This window comes from Coenobita brevimanus, chromosome 23 (assembly GCF_032717465.1).
Source record: "Coenobita brevimanus isolate Jiangsu-jjx chromosome 23, ASM3271746v2, whole genome shotgun sequence".
In the NCBI taxonomy this organism is placed as follows: Eukaryota; Metazoa; Arthropoda; class Malacostraca; order Decapoda; family Coenobitidae; genus Coenobita; species Coenobita brevimanus.
The window spans coordinates 70,715,786-70,735,787 of record NC_136976.1 but is presented as its reverse complement, the minus strand read 5'-3'; the positions used below and the strand labels follow the sequence as shown (position 1 = coordinate 70,735,787).

The following is a 20,002-nucleotide window of genomic DNA, read 5'->3' as shown; positions in this document are numbered from 1 at the left end:
CTCATCCTTCACCTGAGTCTTCCCACATCTCACTCTTACAAAACTCCCCTCGTTCCTGACTTTCATTTTTTCCCCTCACAAGGTCCCCCCTTTCTTATTCACCCTAGGGTCATATTCAGAGTTTCCCGAGCCTGGGTTAGTCTTCTTTATGCTTCATTCATACATCTATCGAACACTTAAATCAAACAAGAGTGAATAATGTGGAAGAACTAGACAAAGTTATTCCTGATTCATATACTGCAAAGTAGAATACTTTATCGTAGAATTTGGGTAAGATAATTTATAAATACATTTCCTGGAATCCCAGTGCTCCCTTACCCACACCCCCACCCCTCCCCTTCCCTCCCCTCCTTTGCAATTCTTCCCTCACTCCTCCTCTACTCCCCCCTCTCACCTGCACCCTTCCTCTCACCTTTCTCACCTCTGCAACCCCCCTGCCTTCTCACCCACACCCCTCCCCTCACTTATGCAACCCTCATCCTCTCACCCATACCCCTCCCTTCACCTCTGCAACCCCCCACCCTCTCATTCACAGCCCTCCCCTCCCCTCTGCAACCTCTCACCCTCTCACCCACACATCCCTTTCACTCACACACCCCTCCACCCTCAGTCGTTGGCCCTACTTTCAATTCGTACTCTCCCCTTCACATTTGCGTCCCTCATCACTCACTCCTCTACAGCACCCGACACCCAGTATACCCCTCACCCCTCCACCCCACCACTCACCCCTCTACTGTACCCCTCACCGCACTTCACCATTCCGCCCCTCACTGCTTGACTTCTTCATGGATTTCATTTATGAGTCATCTTTCCCCTTCCCCACTTCTTCACAGGCTGTAATCACACTTCCTTGCACCACGTCGCTACATATTTCCCTTCCATTCTGTTTGAACTCTTTGACTGCTAGGGCGTCTCATAATTTTACACTCGCAAGTGCTGGAAGTGTTTTAGATCAATGTCTTGTTCGGCGTGTGTGTGTGTGTGTGTGTGTGTGTGTGTGTGTGTGTGTGTGTGTGTGTGTGTGTGTACTTAACCGGGTCGGTCAGGATCACTTGATGGTCGTGATGGTCAGCTTTTACCCTCCCGGAAGGGAGCTGAGAGCTCATATAGTCCGATCTAAGGGCAAGGCTGTGACCTTCACACACGCACACACCCGTCCCCTTGCTCAAGGGGGACAGTAACCACCCACTTCGTCAGTGAAACTTTTCGCAACCTGAGCGAGGCGCGAACTCCCGTCCACCAGTTGGCAAGAGGGAACGTTACCACTGCACCAGCAGTGTGTGTGTGTGTGTGTGTGTGTGTGTGTGTGTGTGTGTGTGTGTGTGTGTGTGTGTGTGTGTTAGCAGTATAGCTCAAAATGTTTTGATTCGATTTTAAGCAAACTTGGTGGAAGTATTGAGGATCAGCCAAAGAGCAGACGCACTGTTTTTGGAAACATTGGATCAAACGTCAAGGGCATATGGCAGGGTTAACCCAGATATTTTATTCAATTTAGACAAATCTTTGAGGATGAGTTAATTATCTTTCATTCACATACCATTCCTCCATTCTCTCTCTCTCTCTCTCTCTCTCTCTCTCTCTCTCTCTCTCTCCCCTCAGTTCCCCATCACCACCACCACCACCATTACCCCCACCCCTGCTCCCCTCACGTCTTAACCCCTCTGCTGGTGAATATATGAATGGAGAGTAAAGAGTGGCCATTTCCCCTCACCTTCACCTTCACCTTCACGACCATCACCATATATTTCCCCTCTCTCTATTTTTACCCTCTTCTCTCTCTCCCCATCAGGTATTCCAATCAGCTATGGCTTTGTCTGTTTGTATTATCTGTATTTCTAATAATTTTCAAAGGCGAGGGTTTCTTTGTTTTGAATCCACAAGCATTACTAAAGAAAATGTCTCTGGGAGTGCCCGGTTAAGGTGGCCTGCTTCTGCGGTCCCCTGGGGTCAGGTTAAAATGAACTGTATATGGGTGAAAAAAGTGTTCCTCTCTCTCTCTCTCTCTCTCTCTCTCTCTCACCAGCATTAGGTCACATTCCGAGGTATATAACTGAGGGATATTGGACACTAAGGTTTTCTCTGCAAATATGCGAATGCCAACGTAACATTAAGCAAAAAAGCACTGCATTGAGCCAGGAGAGAGAGAGAGAGAGAGAGAGAGAGAGAGAGAGAGAGAGAGAGAGAGAGAGAGAGGGACTTTTCCTCGTCAACATCTACAGACAGGCATTAAAAAAAAAAAACACCATATACCGACGAGTGACTGTGGCAGAAAGCTCATAAATGCTGACTAGAGATAAGGGAACACCAGAAATGAACAATGTAATTCGTTCTTCAGCCTGTTATATTTTTTATTAACCTGGTCCGACCCCTTTCCCAAACAGAGAACAGACTTTGTGTTTATATTGTGTTGTATGCTGCCGGGCTCACCTCTCGATACCCCACACAACAGTAAAAATAAATAAATAAATAAATAAATAAAAGGCAGAACGGGAAATGAAAAATGAAAAAAGATATATTCCGGTTCTGGTTATTGTCTCATTTAACCGACGTGGTAATATCCCTTGTTATTATATATGACTTACTACTTAATTGTCTATCCATCCATCCATCCATCATTCATTTCTTTATTGCCCCGTCAGGAGGGTTGGCCCCGGGGTTAGGCTACTCCGCCCTATGAATTAATGCTAGTGACCAGTTACCCATCCCTGAGTGGCAGTAGGTGAGCAAAGACGAGCAATAAATCCCACCCATCTCTAGGACTGAAACCCTTATTGGACACATGCGATTGGAGAGGTTTGACAAAAGTACCCCTACCTCAAGTTCAGGTCCCGTAGCTACTTATAAAACACTAAGACCGAGTCATTATGCGAAAGTCTGTCCTAAATTCACAGCAGCGAGTCATAATTCCTCATGTTCGACCTGAGTCATTGCTAAAGACACCTACCGAGTTGGTATAATGCTTAGGACGTGGCTTAGGACTGTCATGATGTTACACATGGCCGCCGCACCACAACAAATTCGTCACCGTCAACCAAGACGTTTTCGTGACAGGAAAGATGTGCTTAATGAGCTAAGTGATGCAGAACTGGTAAAGAGATACCGCTTGGACCGTGCAGGTTAAATTTTTGTTAGATTTGGTGCGGGAGACCCTAACAAGACCATCGGCAAGAAACAAGGATTTCACGCCAGAAATGAAAGTTATTTTAACGTTACGTTACCTTGCACCTGGAAAAATGCAACTCTGTAGTGGTGACGACCACTTGTGCGTGTCTCTATCGTACTGCTGGAGTTCTCCACGCTGCCGGTGGCGGCCGCAGTGGTGGTATTTGTTTACAGGATGGTGTGGTGAGGCAACATGTCCCCGTCCACAGTAAAACAAAGTGGTAAATAAATATTTCCTAAAACTTGACACTGGTCAGTTGAATTTTTCACCGAAAACATTTAAGAAAAATATCTATTAATTTTATTTTTGTTGTTACGTCTTTTCTTTATTTTTTTCTTCAATTTTCAAAACTCCCAAGTGCTACATATAGCAAACCGCTACAACTGCGTTATGATAAACTGCTCCTTAAGTCACATTTCTGACTTTCACCTAACCATGATGTAGGTTTTATAAGTACGGCCCCAGGCCCTAACAGTTGCATAAACTCTACGGTGTGACACTGCAGTATTTGTCATCTCAATCACCATTATGCCTCACCACACTCACTACTCACCACCACCACCACACTCACCTCTTCAGAAACCACTACCACACTCACTTCCATTGCCATCACCACCTGTCATCGCACTCACCACCACCACCACACGCATTTCACCACACTCTCCACCTGTCACCACCACTTCTACACTCATCCTCACCACTTAACACCACACTCCCCTACCCTTCCAACTTAACACTCATCCACCTACTTTTTCATCTACGTTTCTACCATCCTGCTCACCTACCTTCCTGCTTACCTACTTACAAACCTACCTACCCTCCTGTCTACCATCCCAGCTACCTACCTACGTTTCGACCTGCCTGCCTTCCTCACTTTTAGCAAACCTACTTACGCTCTTACTTACTTTCCTTCCTACCTACTCTCACATATACCCTCCTTTCTTCCTATCAACCCTCCTAACCACCTTTCTTCTTACCTACTCACAGTTCTGCCTTCCTTCCTGCCTACCAATCTACCTACTTTTCTACCTGCCTTCCTTGCTTCCTTCCTTCCTACCTAAGTGTGCTTACCTTCTTTTCTGCCTACCAACCCCCCCTACCTACCTACCTACCCACCTACCTACCTACCTACGTTCCAACAGGCCATTCTTCGTACCAATCAACCTTGCCACCTAACTTCCTGCCCACACAAACCCACCTACTTTCCTACCTACTTACCTTCCATCTACCTTTCTTCCTCCCCAATTACAAGTCTATCTACCTGTATCTTCACATTTATCTATTTACCCTCCTTTCACGCATTTCACACACCACACAAGCATCACCATACTCATCACATTTGTCACCACACACTTCACCAAACACCTGTCACCACACTTAAACACACACACACACACACACACACACACACACACACACACACACACACACACACACACACACACACACTCACCACAGTTCCAAGAAGGTGGGGGTGCGCGGATCGATGGGGGCTGAAGAACTAAATATATGCAGTCTTTCTGGGAAGGTCACCGTCTGTGTGTGTGTGTGTGTGTGTGTGTGTGTGTGTGTGTGTGTGTGTGTGTGTGTGTGTGAGAGAGAGAGAGAGAGAGAGAGAGAGAGGTGCTTGTGTGATAGTGAATGAGTTAATGCGTGCAAATGTGAGTTAGTGAGCGGTTCAAAAAGTTTGCGTGTGTGTGTGTGTGTGTGTGTGTGTGTGTGTGTGTGTGTGTGTGTGTGTGTGTGTGTGTGTGTGTGTGTGTGTGTGAGGTGTACACACGAGTAAGTGAAAATGGGAATGTGCACAAGTGGATAAGCTAAAATGAGTGTGAGCAGAGAGTAGTGAGAGAGCATGAGTTTAACGCGGATGAGGAAAAGAATGAATGAGTGAGAACCAGCATGCTAGGATGAGTGCGTGAGTGTGTGTGAGTGTACAACAAGTGCGTGCGTGTGCGTGTGTGTTAAAAGCGCCCGTGTGTGACTCCGTGCTTCAGAAAAGTGTGAATAAAAGTGAAGGAGGGGAGTGAGTGCTTGCGTGCGCCCCCGTGGTAATGATATAGCGTACAGGATGCCAGGGCAAGGGATCAAGTGTGTGTGTGTGTGTGTGTGTGTGTGTGTGTGTGTGTGTGTGTGTGTGTGTGTGTGTGTGCAATTTTTGACTGGCTTAATGTGTCTCTAAGAGGATAAGCATGCACATGAACTTGAACGTATGTGTGCGTGTGTGTATTTCTGAGTGTGCGTAAATGTGTCTTTGTGTGTGGATTGGCAAGCACCTGTGCCTGAACGTGCTTGTGTGTGTGTGTGTGTGTGTGTGTGTGTGTGTGTGTGTGTGTGTGTGTGTGTGTGTGTGTGTGTGTGTGTGTTGGTAAATAGACTGCCTTTCTCTCACTTAAAGCAATAAGGATAATTACAGTAATAAGAATAATCATTAGAAGAACACTACCAATAATATTAAAAATAATAGTAGTAATAATAATAAAAAATAATAATAATAATGGTAATGAACTATTATTATTATTATTATTATTATTATTATTATTATTACTATTATTATTATTATTATTATTATTATTATTATTATTATTATCATTGTTCCATTTTCCACGCACAGTGAGGTCAGCGACTTTCAGAAACACGAAAAGTCAAAACAGAAAATAGCAACAATATTGGTACTACTACTACTACTACTACTACTACTACTACTACTACCACCACTACTACCACTGCTACTACTACTCATCAACATTATCATCATCTTTCTTACCATCCTTCCCTAAACATGTTGTGAACCAGGACCCATAAACAAGGAATCAACACTAAGTAATAAACCAATCAAGAGCCTGCCCAGTGAATCCCACCACACAATCTCTCATACGTCATCCAGCCCTCGCTATTCTCCCTCCACCTCACAAACCTAACCAGATGCACCCACTTTTTTTGTTTTTCCGCACAGATGACCTTCACATAATAATAATCATCATCATCATCATCTAATCAATTATGGCCATCAAGAGTTCAGGGGTCCGGGGCCAGTCTACAAAGTCCGAACATTAAGAGCGATACCATAATTCGACTTTCGTTGCAACAAGAACGACAACGACTACTACTGCTATTATTACTACAACTACTACTACTTCTGCTACTACTACAACTACAACTACTACTACTACTACTAATGCTGCTACTGTTGTCATTACTACTACTAGCTCCTACTACAAGTAACAATAGGCTAATACTAATAAACCCACGAAACTCGCTTTGCGCCACAATATTTTCCCAGTGTGCGTGCTGATTACACACCTCACGAGTTCCTGAGGCTAATTAGGTTCCACGCCTTATTCGATACTCCCAATAACCCCCAGCCCTTAAGTAAATAATGCACTGGATAATAATGGTAACTTTGGGGGAAGAAAAAAATTGGCTATCACCATGACTGCTCACATTGTTCACACGCTCCCCCTCACTCAACACACACGCACACACGAAATCACTACCACCTCATCATAGTACCAGTGTACGCGATTCTACCTTATGCCTACATTCTTCACAACCATCATGTCCTCACTATCTTGTGTCTAAAAATTATACTGTGTGTGTATAAATATATATATATATATGAGCCTGAAGTATGGTTCGGTTTCACGGAGAGATTGCTAGCAACACAACAGAAGTGTTGAGTGGCAGGACCGCTACATCCTGACTCAAAGACCAAGAAGATGGAGGTACGAGTAGAAACCCCAGCCTACGTCCCTTTTGATTCCCTTCTTAAGACACGTATGGTATGCACTAAGAGTTATGTTTCTCCTCTCATTTATGTTATATGATTCATCCATAAAAATGCCTAATGCCCGTCACCGCACCTCGGCTGACAGCACTTCACAGTATTTAGAGTAAGCTGAGGGTGTAAGGTGCGCCATTAAGGGTTGCGGCGCCCCCAGACTGCGGCCGCCAGTGTGCCCTCCGCCCCGCCCCGCCCCGCCACACGTGACAGTTAAGTGGCGCCAAAACTAACATGCAAGAATGTAAATAACCATCAGTCCATTGCTTGACCCATGACCTCTCCTCCGACGTGGCTTGACCCTATACTGCCTCAAAAATCCCGGGGCCGTTGAATATCCGCCTTTGTGGACCTGTGGCGGCTGGGGCGAGTTTGGCAGGAGTTGGGCGTCGAGGGGCGTTCACTGAGTGGAATATAATATTGCTTGTGTGTGCTTGCGACGTTTTCCAGTAAAGATGCTTGGTGGGTCGCTGAGGGAAGGGCGACCACGGTGGATGGGAGAGGGGAAGGAAAGGAGGAAAGAGGAGGGGTAGAGGAAGCAAAGAAGAGGATTACGGGGAGGGAAGAAGGGGAGGAGGGGAGGAGACAGGAGGGACGGAGAGGGAAAAAAAGATGCAGATAAGAGGACGGAAAATATTCAGGTTGGAGGAAGGGGAACGAAGGTCAATAAGGCGAGGTGGGGAGAGGAGGGACAGAGGGGAAATGGGGAGGGGGGATGAGTAAAGGGAGACAGGCACATTGGAGGGTGGGAGACGAGAGCAGGTCAGGGGAGAGTGAGAGAAGGTGAGAAAGAAGAGATAGAGATAGAAAAGGAGATAGGGGAAGGGAAAAGGGGGGAATGGAAGAAAGACTGAGGTCGAGGTAGAGGAGGAATAGATAAGAAAGGGGGAAGAAGAAAGTTGGAAGAGTGTAAAAGGAGGAGAAGAGAGGGAGGGAGGGAAGGAAGCAGGTAGGAAAGCGGAGGTGGAGGGGAGGGAGCAAGAGGGCGTACGTGGAGAAAGAACAGGACAAATATTTAAAAGATTATGATTTCCTCCCCTCCCTCCTGCCTCTTTCGCAACAGCCGAGGTCACACTGCTGGCGGGAAGGTCGACCTCTCATGCATACCAAGCCAGGGTCACACAGTCGCCTTGGGGGAGGGTGGAGGGGCACAGATCCAAGTACTGGCCAGGTATAGAGGTCAGAGAGGGGGAACAGCAGCAGGAAGTAGAGCATCATCATCAGTACTGTCATCGTCATTATCATTTTCATCATCATCATAATCATCATGGCCTTTCTTCCCACCTAAGTCTGAGGTGAGGAAGGATTCAGAAAGCAGAAGAGAAAGAACGAAACAGGGAGACCAATGAAAAACTGAGCAGACAAGTATTATTCTATTGCTTTTAACGCTCTCTCTCTCTCTCTCTCTCTCTCTCTCTCTCTCACACACACACACACACACACACACACACACACACACACACACACACACACACACACACACACACACACCTCATATTTAACCCTACTACTGACAATATTCCACCACATTTATGTATATACGGAGAAGCACATGACAAGAACTGCACCTTTCTTAACTTCCTTTTCAGTAGACTCCCTCCATTAGATGGGTGTGTGTGAGGCGAATCTATAAATATACAAAAAATAATGTGCAGATGGTTTTGCTAGCTAGGTGGAGCCAGGATTCCAAGGGCCTAAAAGATGTGTGAATGATTGTCTTACTATTTCACTGGACGTGCTCCCTGATAGTTTTCTTGTGTGTGTGTGTGTGTGTGTGTGTGTGTGTGTGTGTGTGTGTGTGTGTGTGTGTGTGTGTAAACAGTATCACTCGAAGTTTCCATCCGATTTGGACCTAACTTGATGGAAAGGTTGAGAGTCTTTCTAGGACTTTACCTACTTTTTTTTTTTTTTTTTTAATAGAACAACAGGTAAAAGATCAAGGTCACATGTCAGGGTCAACTAAAAGGGCTTTGCTGAGGCAAGGGTAAAGTGATTCGACTCTGAGAATAATCAATCAAAGGTCAAGGTCATAGGGCAATGTCTGATATTTGACGCTATGACTCTGACAGTTTTGATTTAGTCTGGACTAAATTTGGCGGCTGGGTTGAAGGTCAGGCAAGGATGAAGTGTTTCGAGTTTGAGAACAATCAGTCGAACGTCAGGGTCACAAGGCAAAGTCAAATATTCGGCCCTTAGACCAACTGCACTGTAAGGCCCGGATGTTGCACTGGATGGGATAATGATAATGATGATGATGATGATGATGATGATGATGATGAAAATTATAATGATGATGATGAAAATTATAATGATGCTGATGCTGATGATGAAAATGATGATGATGATGATGATCGTACAAGTAGTTCATATTCATAAAAGTGACTGCAACTTTATATACCGATACTAGGACTGGTGCGAGTCTCTCTCAGTCAGGAGGTTAAAAGCTGCCCCATAAATCTTTTCACTGTGCTTTTTTTTTACCCAACGTGGTCTAAAATTGCCATCTCTCCATTTTGAATACTGAAATATTAAAACAGATTAACACTAGAATATGATGGAGGTCACGGAGAAGTGGTATGTCGAGGATGTAGAGCAGTAGCATTTTTTTTTTTTTCTGTACACTGAGCTACGTGAAATAAGCTGCAAACGGACGAAAATCTGGGCCAGGTTAAGGTGAATAGGGTATAGTATTGTCACATTATGGATGATACAGATGATTTTACTCGACTATGGTAAAGCCCTAAATGTCAAACAAGTAACTATTTTACTTTCTTCAGCAGTGTTCTCTTTTTCTACCTCTCTTGGACTCTTTATATTCTCATTTCTTCCCACATTCTTGTTTTACTCTTTTTTCTTTCTCATCTCCCTTCCCTCGCCCTCACTTCCCCTCTCCTTCCCATGTCCTTTATCCCCCGTTTCTTCTTCCTCTCCCTTTCACCTCCTTTGTAATTTCTCTTTCCCATCTCCACCGAATTCTCTCATCCCCTTCGTTCTCTCGTCGACGCCGGTTTTTCTATACTGTGTGGTGTTCCTTCTGACTTTTTCCTGCCGGCTTCAGCTGGTGGGTTTGGAGGGCGGGGGAGAGCATTCTTCTGTGCTATTCTTATCTCATTCTAGTAGTTCAATTACTCTTTTAGGAGCTGCCTAGCATGGGGCAACTGGCATACTGCAGTTATCCTCTCTTCTTATGTTCTTAAGTTCCCTCTCTCTCTCTCTCTCTCTCTCTCTCTCTACTCATTCCCTTCAACTCCTCTTCCAGTCCCATCTCTCTCTCTCTCTCTCTCTCTCTAAATTCATGTTTACCCTTCACCTTAACTCATTCCTCTCGTCCCAGTCGCCTGTCCCCCCCCCACACCCTCCCCTCCTTAATTCAATCTTCCCTGCTCTCCCCTCCTCCCCTCCTCGTGTCTCTTCCCTTCCCTCCCCTCCCCTCCCCGCCTTAATCACCTCCCCCCTCCCACTCTGTCAGTCTTATGCTTGTCGGAAGTTATTAACACCCACACATGTACCCCTTGACTCTTCATCTTCATCATCTTCTTCCTCTTATTCTTCCTCTTCTTTTTCTTCTTCTTCTTCTCCTCTAATTTTTGTATCTGTATCTATTTATTTGTCTTTCTGTTTATAAAATCATATTGCTCATTCATCACAAATATCTCTAGCACACGCCAAACAAAAAAATGCATGCGTACGTCAATACACATACTTCACACAATCCTCCTCGTCTCTCTCTCTCTCTCTCTTTCTCTCTCTCTCTCTCTCTCTCTCTCTCTCTCTCTCTCTCTCTCTCTCTCTCTCTCTCTCACCTTCCATTCATTCTCCACCCATCACCTCCACCTCACAATATCCTCTCAGACTCCAACAGCACAAAACACGAACCCAGTGCCCTCTCCTCCACCACCACACCACCGCAACCTACCCTGGATCCAGCCTCAGAATTTCAACATACATATAATAGTAAGTCCTCAGAAAACGAGAGAAGGAAAGGAAAAAAAAAATTAGTACCTAGGTTAGGGCGAGACAAAAATAGCGTGTTGAGGAATGCAGTCAAGATCCGCGCAGCCTCAGAGTATGTATATGCCAAGCCGTCGTGTCTAATGTATCTTGCTTGTATATCTGAGCTGAGGTACCGTCGGGGAAGGAGGGGTATCGACGCTCCTACGGTCTGTGCATGTGTGTGATATTTTTGCCCGAGCACCCTTCAGTCTCATGACGTATATATACCTCTCTCTCTCTCCCTTGCTATCGCCAGACGAGAGAGAGAGAGAGAGAGAGAGAGAGAGAGAGCGCGAAGGAAAAAAAAAAAGTCAGGAACATAAATTCACCTACTATTCTACTGCTTATACTTCCCACCCTATGCGTCTCAGCCACCAAAGGAAAGGGAAAGAAGTGTCAGATTAGACTAACTTTTTTCCCCCGGTTGTATAATTATGAAGCACTCCAAGGAAAAGAGAGAAAAAAAAAAAAGGAAGGATAAGTGGAGAGAAATAAAAATAATAAAAAGCTACAAGGAAGGACGAGTGAATGGAGAGACTGAAAATAAATAAAAAAGAAGGACTAATGGAGAGAGAATGAAAACAAAAAGGAAGGACGAGTGAAGAGAAAAAAAAGAAAAATGAAGGACGATTAAAAATAAATTAAAAACAGCAAAGAGGAAGAATGCGTGTAAAGAGAATAAAAAGTACAAATGAAGGAGGACTGAAAAAAGGTAAAAAGAAAGAATGCGCGTAAGAAGAATAAAAAAAAAGAGGATAATGAAAAAAAAGGATGAAGTGAAAAGAGAATGTGGGTTTGCCTATTGTCTGGATGAAGGGGACGACAGGTACTAATCATCCAGGTAACCGACGGAGACATCTTGGGCACCTGGGGTAATATTCATCAACATTCCTAAGCAGAACTCGTGTATATAAATTCTGAGGCCGTATTTATAAACTCACCTAAGCCTAACTGGTATACGGGGCGTCCCAGGAGGAAAGGGCATAAGTTTGAGAAAGAACAGATGAGGAAATTCTAAGTAAAATTATGCTAACTCTGGGAAATGATGGATGATGGAATTCTAAGTAAACTTTATATATCAACATGGGTCCAGATCTCAAACGTTACCAAGTACCATTATTTTACTGATGACCTGATGGGCGAAAATTATCTCCCTTATAATTGTGTGTGTGTGTGTGTGTGTGTGTGTGTGTGTGTGTGTGTGTGTGTGTGTGTGTGTGTGTGTGTGAAGGAAGCATTCTTTTTTTTTTTTTGGGGGGGGGGTGGAAATGGAGGTTGTCTCAAAACCTCCTCTCACTCCTGATGGATGTAAACTAACATATATTTTCTTTCATCAGTCATTTCAGAATATTTTTTTTTTTTTCCGAGGTCTCTCTCACATCAAGCTCCTATATTCTTTTTCCTGCTTTCCATCTCTCTCAACGCTGTGTCTGTCTACCAACTTATATATCTATTAATCTCTCTGTCTACCTATATATCTATCTGTGTCTCCTTGAACATCCTGCCCAGTATTGCCTCACAAGACCAGTGACGGAGTAACTCTTTCTTGAGGTCATTAAATGGCTCGCGTGACTTTTAACTCCTTCCTTCTTGACATTTCCTTCCATCTTCACTGCTTCCGCGGCCTTGTCTTCCCTCACCCCCTGCCACCTCGTCTGCTCGTCCTCCTCCACGCTGCTGCTCTTACTGTTTCTTTTCGTCACCTTCTTTCATCTCTTGCTGTCATTACCTTCCTTCCGTTTCTTCCCCTCCTCCTGCTTCCTGTAAATCACTTCCTTCTTCCTGTCTGTTCTCTTCTTCCGTCATACTCATTGTCGTCTTTCTTCCTATGTATGTCTTACTTGTTTTCTTCTTGCATCCTTTTAATTTTGTTGTTTAATTCTCTCTCTCTCTCTCTCTCTCTCTCTCTCTCTCTCTAACATAACCTTCTCTGACCTACCCCAACCCTAACATACTATCTTAACCTATCACTAACTGACTTACAACCTATCCTCACCCAAACACCAAGAGACCAATTTAGCTTAACCTAACCCATCCTATATTAGACCTTCCTGGAAAATATAAAATGACCCAAATCAACTATAATTGGTAATCATCCTCCCCCCCAAAGGGTTATTAAAGGGGGGGGTATTTAGGGATATCAAGGCAAAAGGTCACAGTAATCTGGACAAATGAGGTCACGCGCGGGCAGACAGTGACCCCGCCTATCACCACAAATGACCCCCACACAGAGGTCATAAAGAGAGAAGGTGATCCTGTAAGTGAGTGTCTGTATTAATGAACTCCCAGAGGTCAAAAAGGGAGAGGATAAGGCTATAAGAATGTGTGTGTGTGTGTGTGTGTGTGTGTGTGTGTGTGTGTGTGTGTGTGTGTGTGTGTGTGTGTGTGTGTGTGTGTGTGTGTGTGTGTGTGTGTGTGTGTGTGTGTGTGTGTGTGTGTGTGTGTGTGTGTGTGTCATAAAGAGTGTGTGACTTGATTTTGGGGTGTGAGTATACAGATGAATTACTTGTATCCACATTATGATTTTGTCTGTTGTTAGTAGGCAGTATAACCATTCGACTCTTCAGGCAGTGTTTATAATTTACCAGTTACATTTCACTGTATACCTGCAGGAACAATGGATATATTAAAGGATTGCTACATAATTTATCCAACATATCCCATCCATAATCATTCTGTGAAATGATATGTCAGGTTACCTAATACAAACGAATACATAATACAATATCAGTACAAGATGACCGGCCAAAGAAGAAATCAGACGAATCACCAAAATTATGTAAAATCAAGGGGAAGGAAAACATGTAGAGTGCACGCATCCCGGCGAGACTGCACAATGTTTTCAAAAGTTATATTCCGCAGCAGCCGCCACAAACATCCACCCAGTAACATCCGCCCTTTTTGCTGTTTAGTTCTTTGCTCGTCCTCCCTTCCTCTCATCTATTCACTCACCTCCCTTGCAACTAGTTTTCTCTTCCCTCGCTCTGTCTGTCTTTCCTAAATACATATTCTTCCTTACCTCTTTCGTACATTCTTCCCATGCCCATCTCTCTCTCTTCTCCTCCCTTTTCTCATCACAAGGGTACCTCTTCCTCATCCTATTCCCCACAACATCAAGCCCACCTTACTATCTCCCCTTCTTCCTCATCCCTCTCACGTCTCAAGCTCTCACCTAACTCATCCTTAGTATCTCTTTCCCTTCGCGATATGTTTAGCCTTTCAGCCATCTAACAACCAGCCCACGCTTCTGTCAAACACTCTTTCTTCCTCTCAATCGTCTCACAGTACATCTCGCCTTTCACCCTTCCCGTCCCTGTCTTTCAAAATCTTCCTCATCTCATATACCAATACTCTCTCCCATTATCTGTGGCCTTTCACTCATCCTTAACTTTCTCCTCCCCATGCATCGAAAGTTCTCACCCCATCCCCATCACTCACATCTCAAACGTCCACATCCCTCTGCCAGTCTTCAACCTTTCACCCATCCCTAGCAACTCCCCTTCTCCATCTCTTCAGAGCTCTCTCTCCCTTCTCATCACTCACAATTCTGGCTGTCTCCCCTCCCTCAAATCTCAAGCTCCCCTCCTCTCTCCCCACCCCTCATACCTCTCAACCCCCTCTCAATATTTCTAGCCTTTCACCCAACCTTAGCAACTCTCCTCCCTCAGCTCCCAAGACCCCCCCCTCCCTCCCTCTCCCCCTGTCTAACCCCCTACTCCCCTCACCCCTCAACCACCTCCTCTCCCAGCAGACGGCATCTATAACTCTCCACTTTAATCAATCCCCCGCGAATTTACACAGCAAAATATATGGCCACCCAACCTTATATACGAGGATCAGGTGGGGCGAGGCGGGGGAAGGGAGGGAGGGGAGAGAAAGGTAGGAAGGGAGGGGAGGAGACAAGTAGAGGTAGCAAGGGAGGGATGAAGGACGAGGGAAGGGGAGGAAGGTACGTACCTGTGAAAGGGAGGAAGGAGGTAGGAAAAGGTAGTCGTGGAGAGATACGAGATTTGTGAAAAAGATAAACAAAACAGACATGCCGAAAGGTGTAAGCAGATTATGAGGGATGTGTAGCGAAATGTGAGGTATACAGGATCAATGTGAATGTGAGTAGAGGTGTAAGGGTTAATAGGAATGTGTAGATAGGTGTAAGGAAGAAGCCCTATAAATCTAGACGAGGCGCAGGCAGTTAAATATGAGGAATTATATGAGCTGGGAGATGCATATGCGAAAAGAGAGGTATGTGTGTGGAGACAATAATGGAGACGTAATTGCTCTCAGAAAAACAAATCAAACCAGGATGAAGACACAAAACAGGAGGTCGTAAAGGCAGGTGTGTGTGTGTGTGTGTGTGTGTGTGTGTGTGTGTGTGTGTGTGTGTGTGTGTGTGTGTGTGTGTGTCCTGCATATGCTATACTCAGTGTGCACCATATTACTACATTCCACCGGAGCTTCATACGTGATTTAATTTCCATACATTTGCAGTACCGCTTAGTTCAACGTCACTAGCTCCTCGCGCGCACACACACACACACACACACACACACACACACACACACACACACACACACACACACGCGCGCGCGCGCAAAAGTTAATAGATTCAGAGGACAAAGTGAAAGGCGGACGAAGACTGCGACGCATCGGAACCCAAGGAGTCTGCGCGAATGTATCAAAAATAAATAAAAGTGAGAGAGAGAGAGAGAGAGAGAGAGAGAGGGAGAGGAAAAAATGGCAAATTGCAGTGATGTGAGCGGGGCGGCAACCAGAGAGATGGAGGGATGGGGGTGGGTGGGGCTGATGCTGTATATACCTGGATTATAAACAAGAATATAAATCATCATAAACGAAATAACTGAAGGATCCGATGGCAACCTGGACGCGACCCTCAAGAGACAGACTCCTGAGGCTAGACTGTGAAGCAGGGATGGGATTGTGCTGAGGGATGGTGGGGTGGGAAGGGGTGGAAGAGTGGGATAGAGAGGGAAGAATGCAGTACCCATGGTGAGGCAGGGCAGGGAGAGCGCAGTGCTAGTGGTGGGGTATGGTAGGGGGGGCCTGAGATGAGAGGGGTGCAGTGCCCGTGGTGGGGTATGCCAGGGGATGGGGGATGAGATGGAAGGGGTGCAGTGCCAGGGATGGGGTGGGGTATGTGGAGTGCAATGCCTAGGGTGGGATGAGGCAGGGGTGGGGGTGGGGCAGGGGAGGTGCAGTGCCTTGGGTGGGGTGGGCAGGAGGAGTGCAGTGCCTGAGGTGGGGTGGGAGAGGAGGGGCGCAGTGCCAGGGGTAGGGTGGGGCAAGGAGGGTGCAGTGCCTGCAGTGGGATGAGGTGGGGTGGGATGGGGCAGGGGAGGTGCAGTGCCTGGGGTGGGGTAGGGCAGGAGAGGTGCAGTGCCAGCGATGGGGTGGGGCAGGAGGAATGCAGTGCCAGGGGTGGGGTGGGGCAGAGGAGGTGCAGTGCTTGGGGTGGGGTGGGGTAGGGCACGAGGGGTGCAGTGCCTCAAGTGGGGTGGGGCACGAGGGGTGCAGTGTCTTGGGTGGGGTGGGGTGGGGCACGAGGGGTGCAGTGTCTACGGTGGGATGGGGTGGGGCAAGAGGGGTGCAGTGTCTGGGGTGGGGTGGGGCACGAGGGGTGCAGTGCCTCAAGTGGGGTGGGGCACGAGGGGTGCAATGTCAAGTGGGATGGGGCAGGAGGGATGCAGTGTCTGGGGTGGGGTAGGGCACGAGGGGTGCGGTGTCTTGGGTGGGGTGGGGCAAGAGGGGTGCGATATCTGGGGTGGAGTGGGGTGGGGAAAGAGGGGTGCAGTGTCTAGGGGGGGCAGGAGGGGTGCAGTGCCAGGGGTGAAATGGGGCAGGAGGGGTGCAGCTCAAGGGTGGGGTAGGCTGGGACAGGGAGAGTGCAGTGCCAGGGGGACGCCTGCGGGGCAGGTGTGCAGTGTCAGTGGTTCGGTGAGAGACGAGGTGTGCAGTGGCAGGGGTGGGGTTAGGTACGACGGGGTGCAGTGCCTGGGGTGTGACAGGCAGGAGGGGTCGGGTGAGGCGGGACGGATGCAGTGCCAGAGGTGGGTGGGGGGGGTGCAGTCCTGGGGACGAGACGGGAGGAAAGTAATGGGGGTTTACGGGGCACTCTCCAATGGCTGCTGGTTCGTGGTTGTCATCGGGGTGACGTTATGCATCAGATTCCCTCGGGGGTGTTGGCAGCTGGTGCGTCACGCGTGTGCAGCTGGAGGTCACACACTTGTTGGCAACACGACCCGTAGACTAGATCTACACACACCCGACCTCCGTCGTACCCATAAGCGAGGACTTTACTGAATACAGGTATTGCCACAGATTTTTGTGTAATGTTTGTTTCTCTTCCGTATTTTTCACTCTTTTTTAATGTAGTATCGTGTTTGTGACTGTACTCAGTATGACAATTTTTGTCCCATGTTTGCATCAATGTATTCCTTTGCTCTCATGTACAGTATACCCTTCCTGCCTGGCTTTCAGCAACAACCTTCCCCAGTGTTGGGACTTGTACTGAATAGTGATTAAAGATCCAAGAAAAAATAAACACGGATTTTATGAACCAGACACCCTATCTTCATCATACCAGGGGTAGATCTTTCTGAACACTAGTACATTTGCAGATTCAGTGCACCATCATACACCAGACCTCCATCTCATATCAAAAAGGGACCTTACTGAATATAGACACATCCACAGATTTAACCAAACATAACTACTGGCTCAGTTATGAACGGTCATCATAGCTCCACCCCACCCCCGGAAGGATCTGAGTAATGATGCGTAAACAGATACAACTAAACACAACTTCTGGCTAATTATGAACGGCTATGGATTACATTAATAACTAAGGGTACTTCAGTGAGTAACCACACACCACTAAAAACAACACTGTATATTCAGGTGAGGAGTACTTTGAGTCTACCCTTAGCCACGTCACTCCAGCCACGTATACCGTATTACATTTTTACTTCTGACGATTTTCTTAAGCTTGAGTTGAGATTTTTCGAACTAGGGGGGTTAATTACAGCCTTCATTAACGCCTCCCATACGATACAGTCTTCTTCATTTACTCCTTCAATACGAGAGGTGTTTCAGAAAATCGTCTGGAGGTAGTAAAAATAAGACCAAAAAAATACGTCCTCGGAGTGAAGGGTTAAACTGAATAATGGGCCAGTATAGCAGTGAGAGAGAGAGAGAGAGGGAGAGATGGGGTCGGAATCACAAACTTACGATTAATTCCCTATCGTAACTAGGATTCCTTTTTTTTTTTTTTTTTAAGGAACAACAAATAACATGGAAAGATTCTTATTCCCTACTTTCCCTGTCCTGTAAAAAAAAAAAAAAGTCACAGTTATGGGGGCAGGATTGGTGCCCTGATGAACTGTGTGTGTGTGTGTGTGTGTGTGTGTGTGTGTGTGTACTGTAGTGGGTATCAATGAACACCTGGCCACCACATTTGTCTCACTTCATATCAGGTACCCACTGACACCAGGCACATCCGAACACCAGATATCAGTGACATTAGCCTACACACCAAACCAGCCTCTCATATACCCACAATTAGCCTACACCACAAGCCAGCCACAGCTGGACCATACACACACATGCACACACTGGGTATATTTAACAGCACGTCCACCAAAACCCCTTCACACCAGGCACCTTTCTCACACGACATAGATGTTACCAGTCTCCACCCATCACAGAGGCTTCACAACACCAGTTTCATCAGACACACATCTCTGTCACACCACATTTTACACCTCATATCACGGCCATTCATCCTCCTCGTTATACATTATAGCCTCTCGTCTTCCAGTACCCTCATCAGTGGTGTAACAGTGATGTGCTTTGTGGTGGTGGAGGTGCTAAAAGTCCAGAATGAGGTTGTGTCATCGTTTCGAGAGTCATCAGTGTGGTAATTGTGGTGACTGTGGCGGTGCGGTGTGGCTGAGGGTGGCACTGGGCCGAGGCCGCCACAGCGTGCCAAACCTCCCCGCTGCCACACCGCTCCGCCTTCATCCCCTGAGTGTGCAGCACCTGCGGTGGTGGAAGTGTACACAGGATTCAACCATGCCATCGACACAGACTGGGCACCACCAGGCAGAAACGGGATAGAAGAAGGGACTGGGAGGGGGGGACAGGGAACACCACACACAACACAACAGCACATGCATGCCCCGCCACACTATGGTACTCACCGCAGTTTTTGCAGACTGTCTTGCGCACGAGGCGTCGCAATTTCTTGCTGGCGAGTTCAGGGGGCGCAACGGGATGGGGCGCCGCCCCTCGACTGTTGCCAGCGCTGAGGAAGAAGATGTACTTGCGTCGGGGCTTGGGCGAGGCGGTGACGAGGCAATCGTCGGGGGTGTGACCGTCCCCGGCACTCGTGTCACTGTCGGGGCGCGCCGGAGGCAGGCGGAAGGTGAGGGTCACAATGTCACGCTTCTTCACTCTCCCGCGGCCATTATACGCTCGCAACTTTTTGGAGACTTGGACGGTGACAGTGTATGGGTGGCCTGGCACGGCAGAGCGGTCCACCTGCTGCACCACGCCCTCCACCACTTGTGGCGACACGTACGCCTTCGACGCCACGTCCTTGGCGTCTGTCCTGACGGCGCAGTCGGGGTCGGACCCGGCTGCGGCCGCCGCCACCACCACTATCATCCACCACACGCACCACAGGTAAATACACGAGCCGCGGGGCACGCCCGGGCACCGGGTTGGACGGCTGGGGGCTCGCACGGGCTCTGGGGGGCGCGGCAGGGCACCCGCACCCAGGAGACAGCAGGGCGCCTTCATGGCAGAGGTGAGTAGCGGCGGCAGCTGTGAGGAGCGGCAGGGACGCGGGGTGACGTGCAGCCACTCATGCTGCTACCAACACACTGACGCCCCGCTCGCTTCACCCAGCCCCCTGCCCGCCCCGCCCAGCCCCGCCCCGCGCACCCTTAGCACCGCCCACTCTCGCACCGCCCACATAAAGCACCGCCCATTGCTAGCACCACCCTTTCCTCCACCTCCAGTATTTCATACCACCCATCCTTCATACTGTCATT

At 47.3% G+C, this 20,002-nt stretch overlaps 1 protein-coding gene across 1 annotated transcript in view; it reads right to left on the bottom strand.

The window, feature by feature from the left end:
- LOC145392896 (uncharacterized) overlaps window positions 1–19,748 on the bottom strand; it is a 291,202-nt gene extending 271,454 nt beyond the window's left edge. The window contains exon 1 of the mRNA XM_080267181.1: window positions 19,148–19,748. Within this exon, the coding sequence (XP_080123307.1) occupies window positions 19,148–19,748 (601 nt within the window). The remainder of the gene's footprint in view (window positions 1–19,147) is intronic.
- Between the last annotated feature and the right edge of the window lie 254 nt (window positions 19,749–20,002).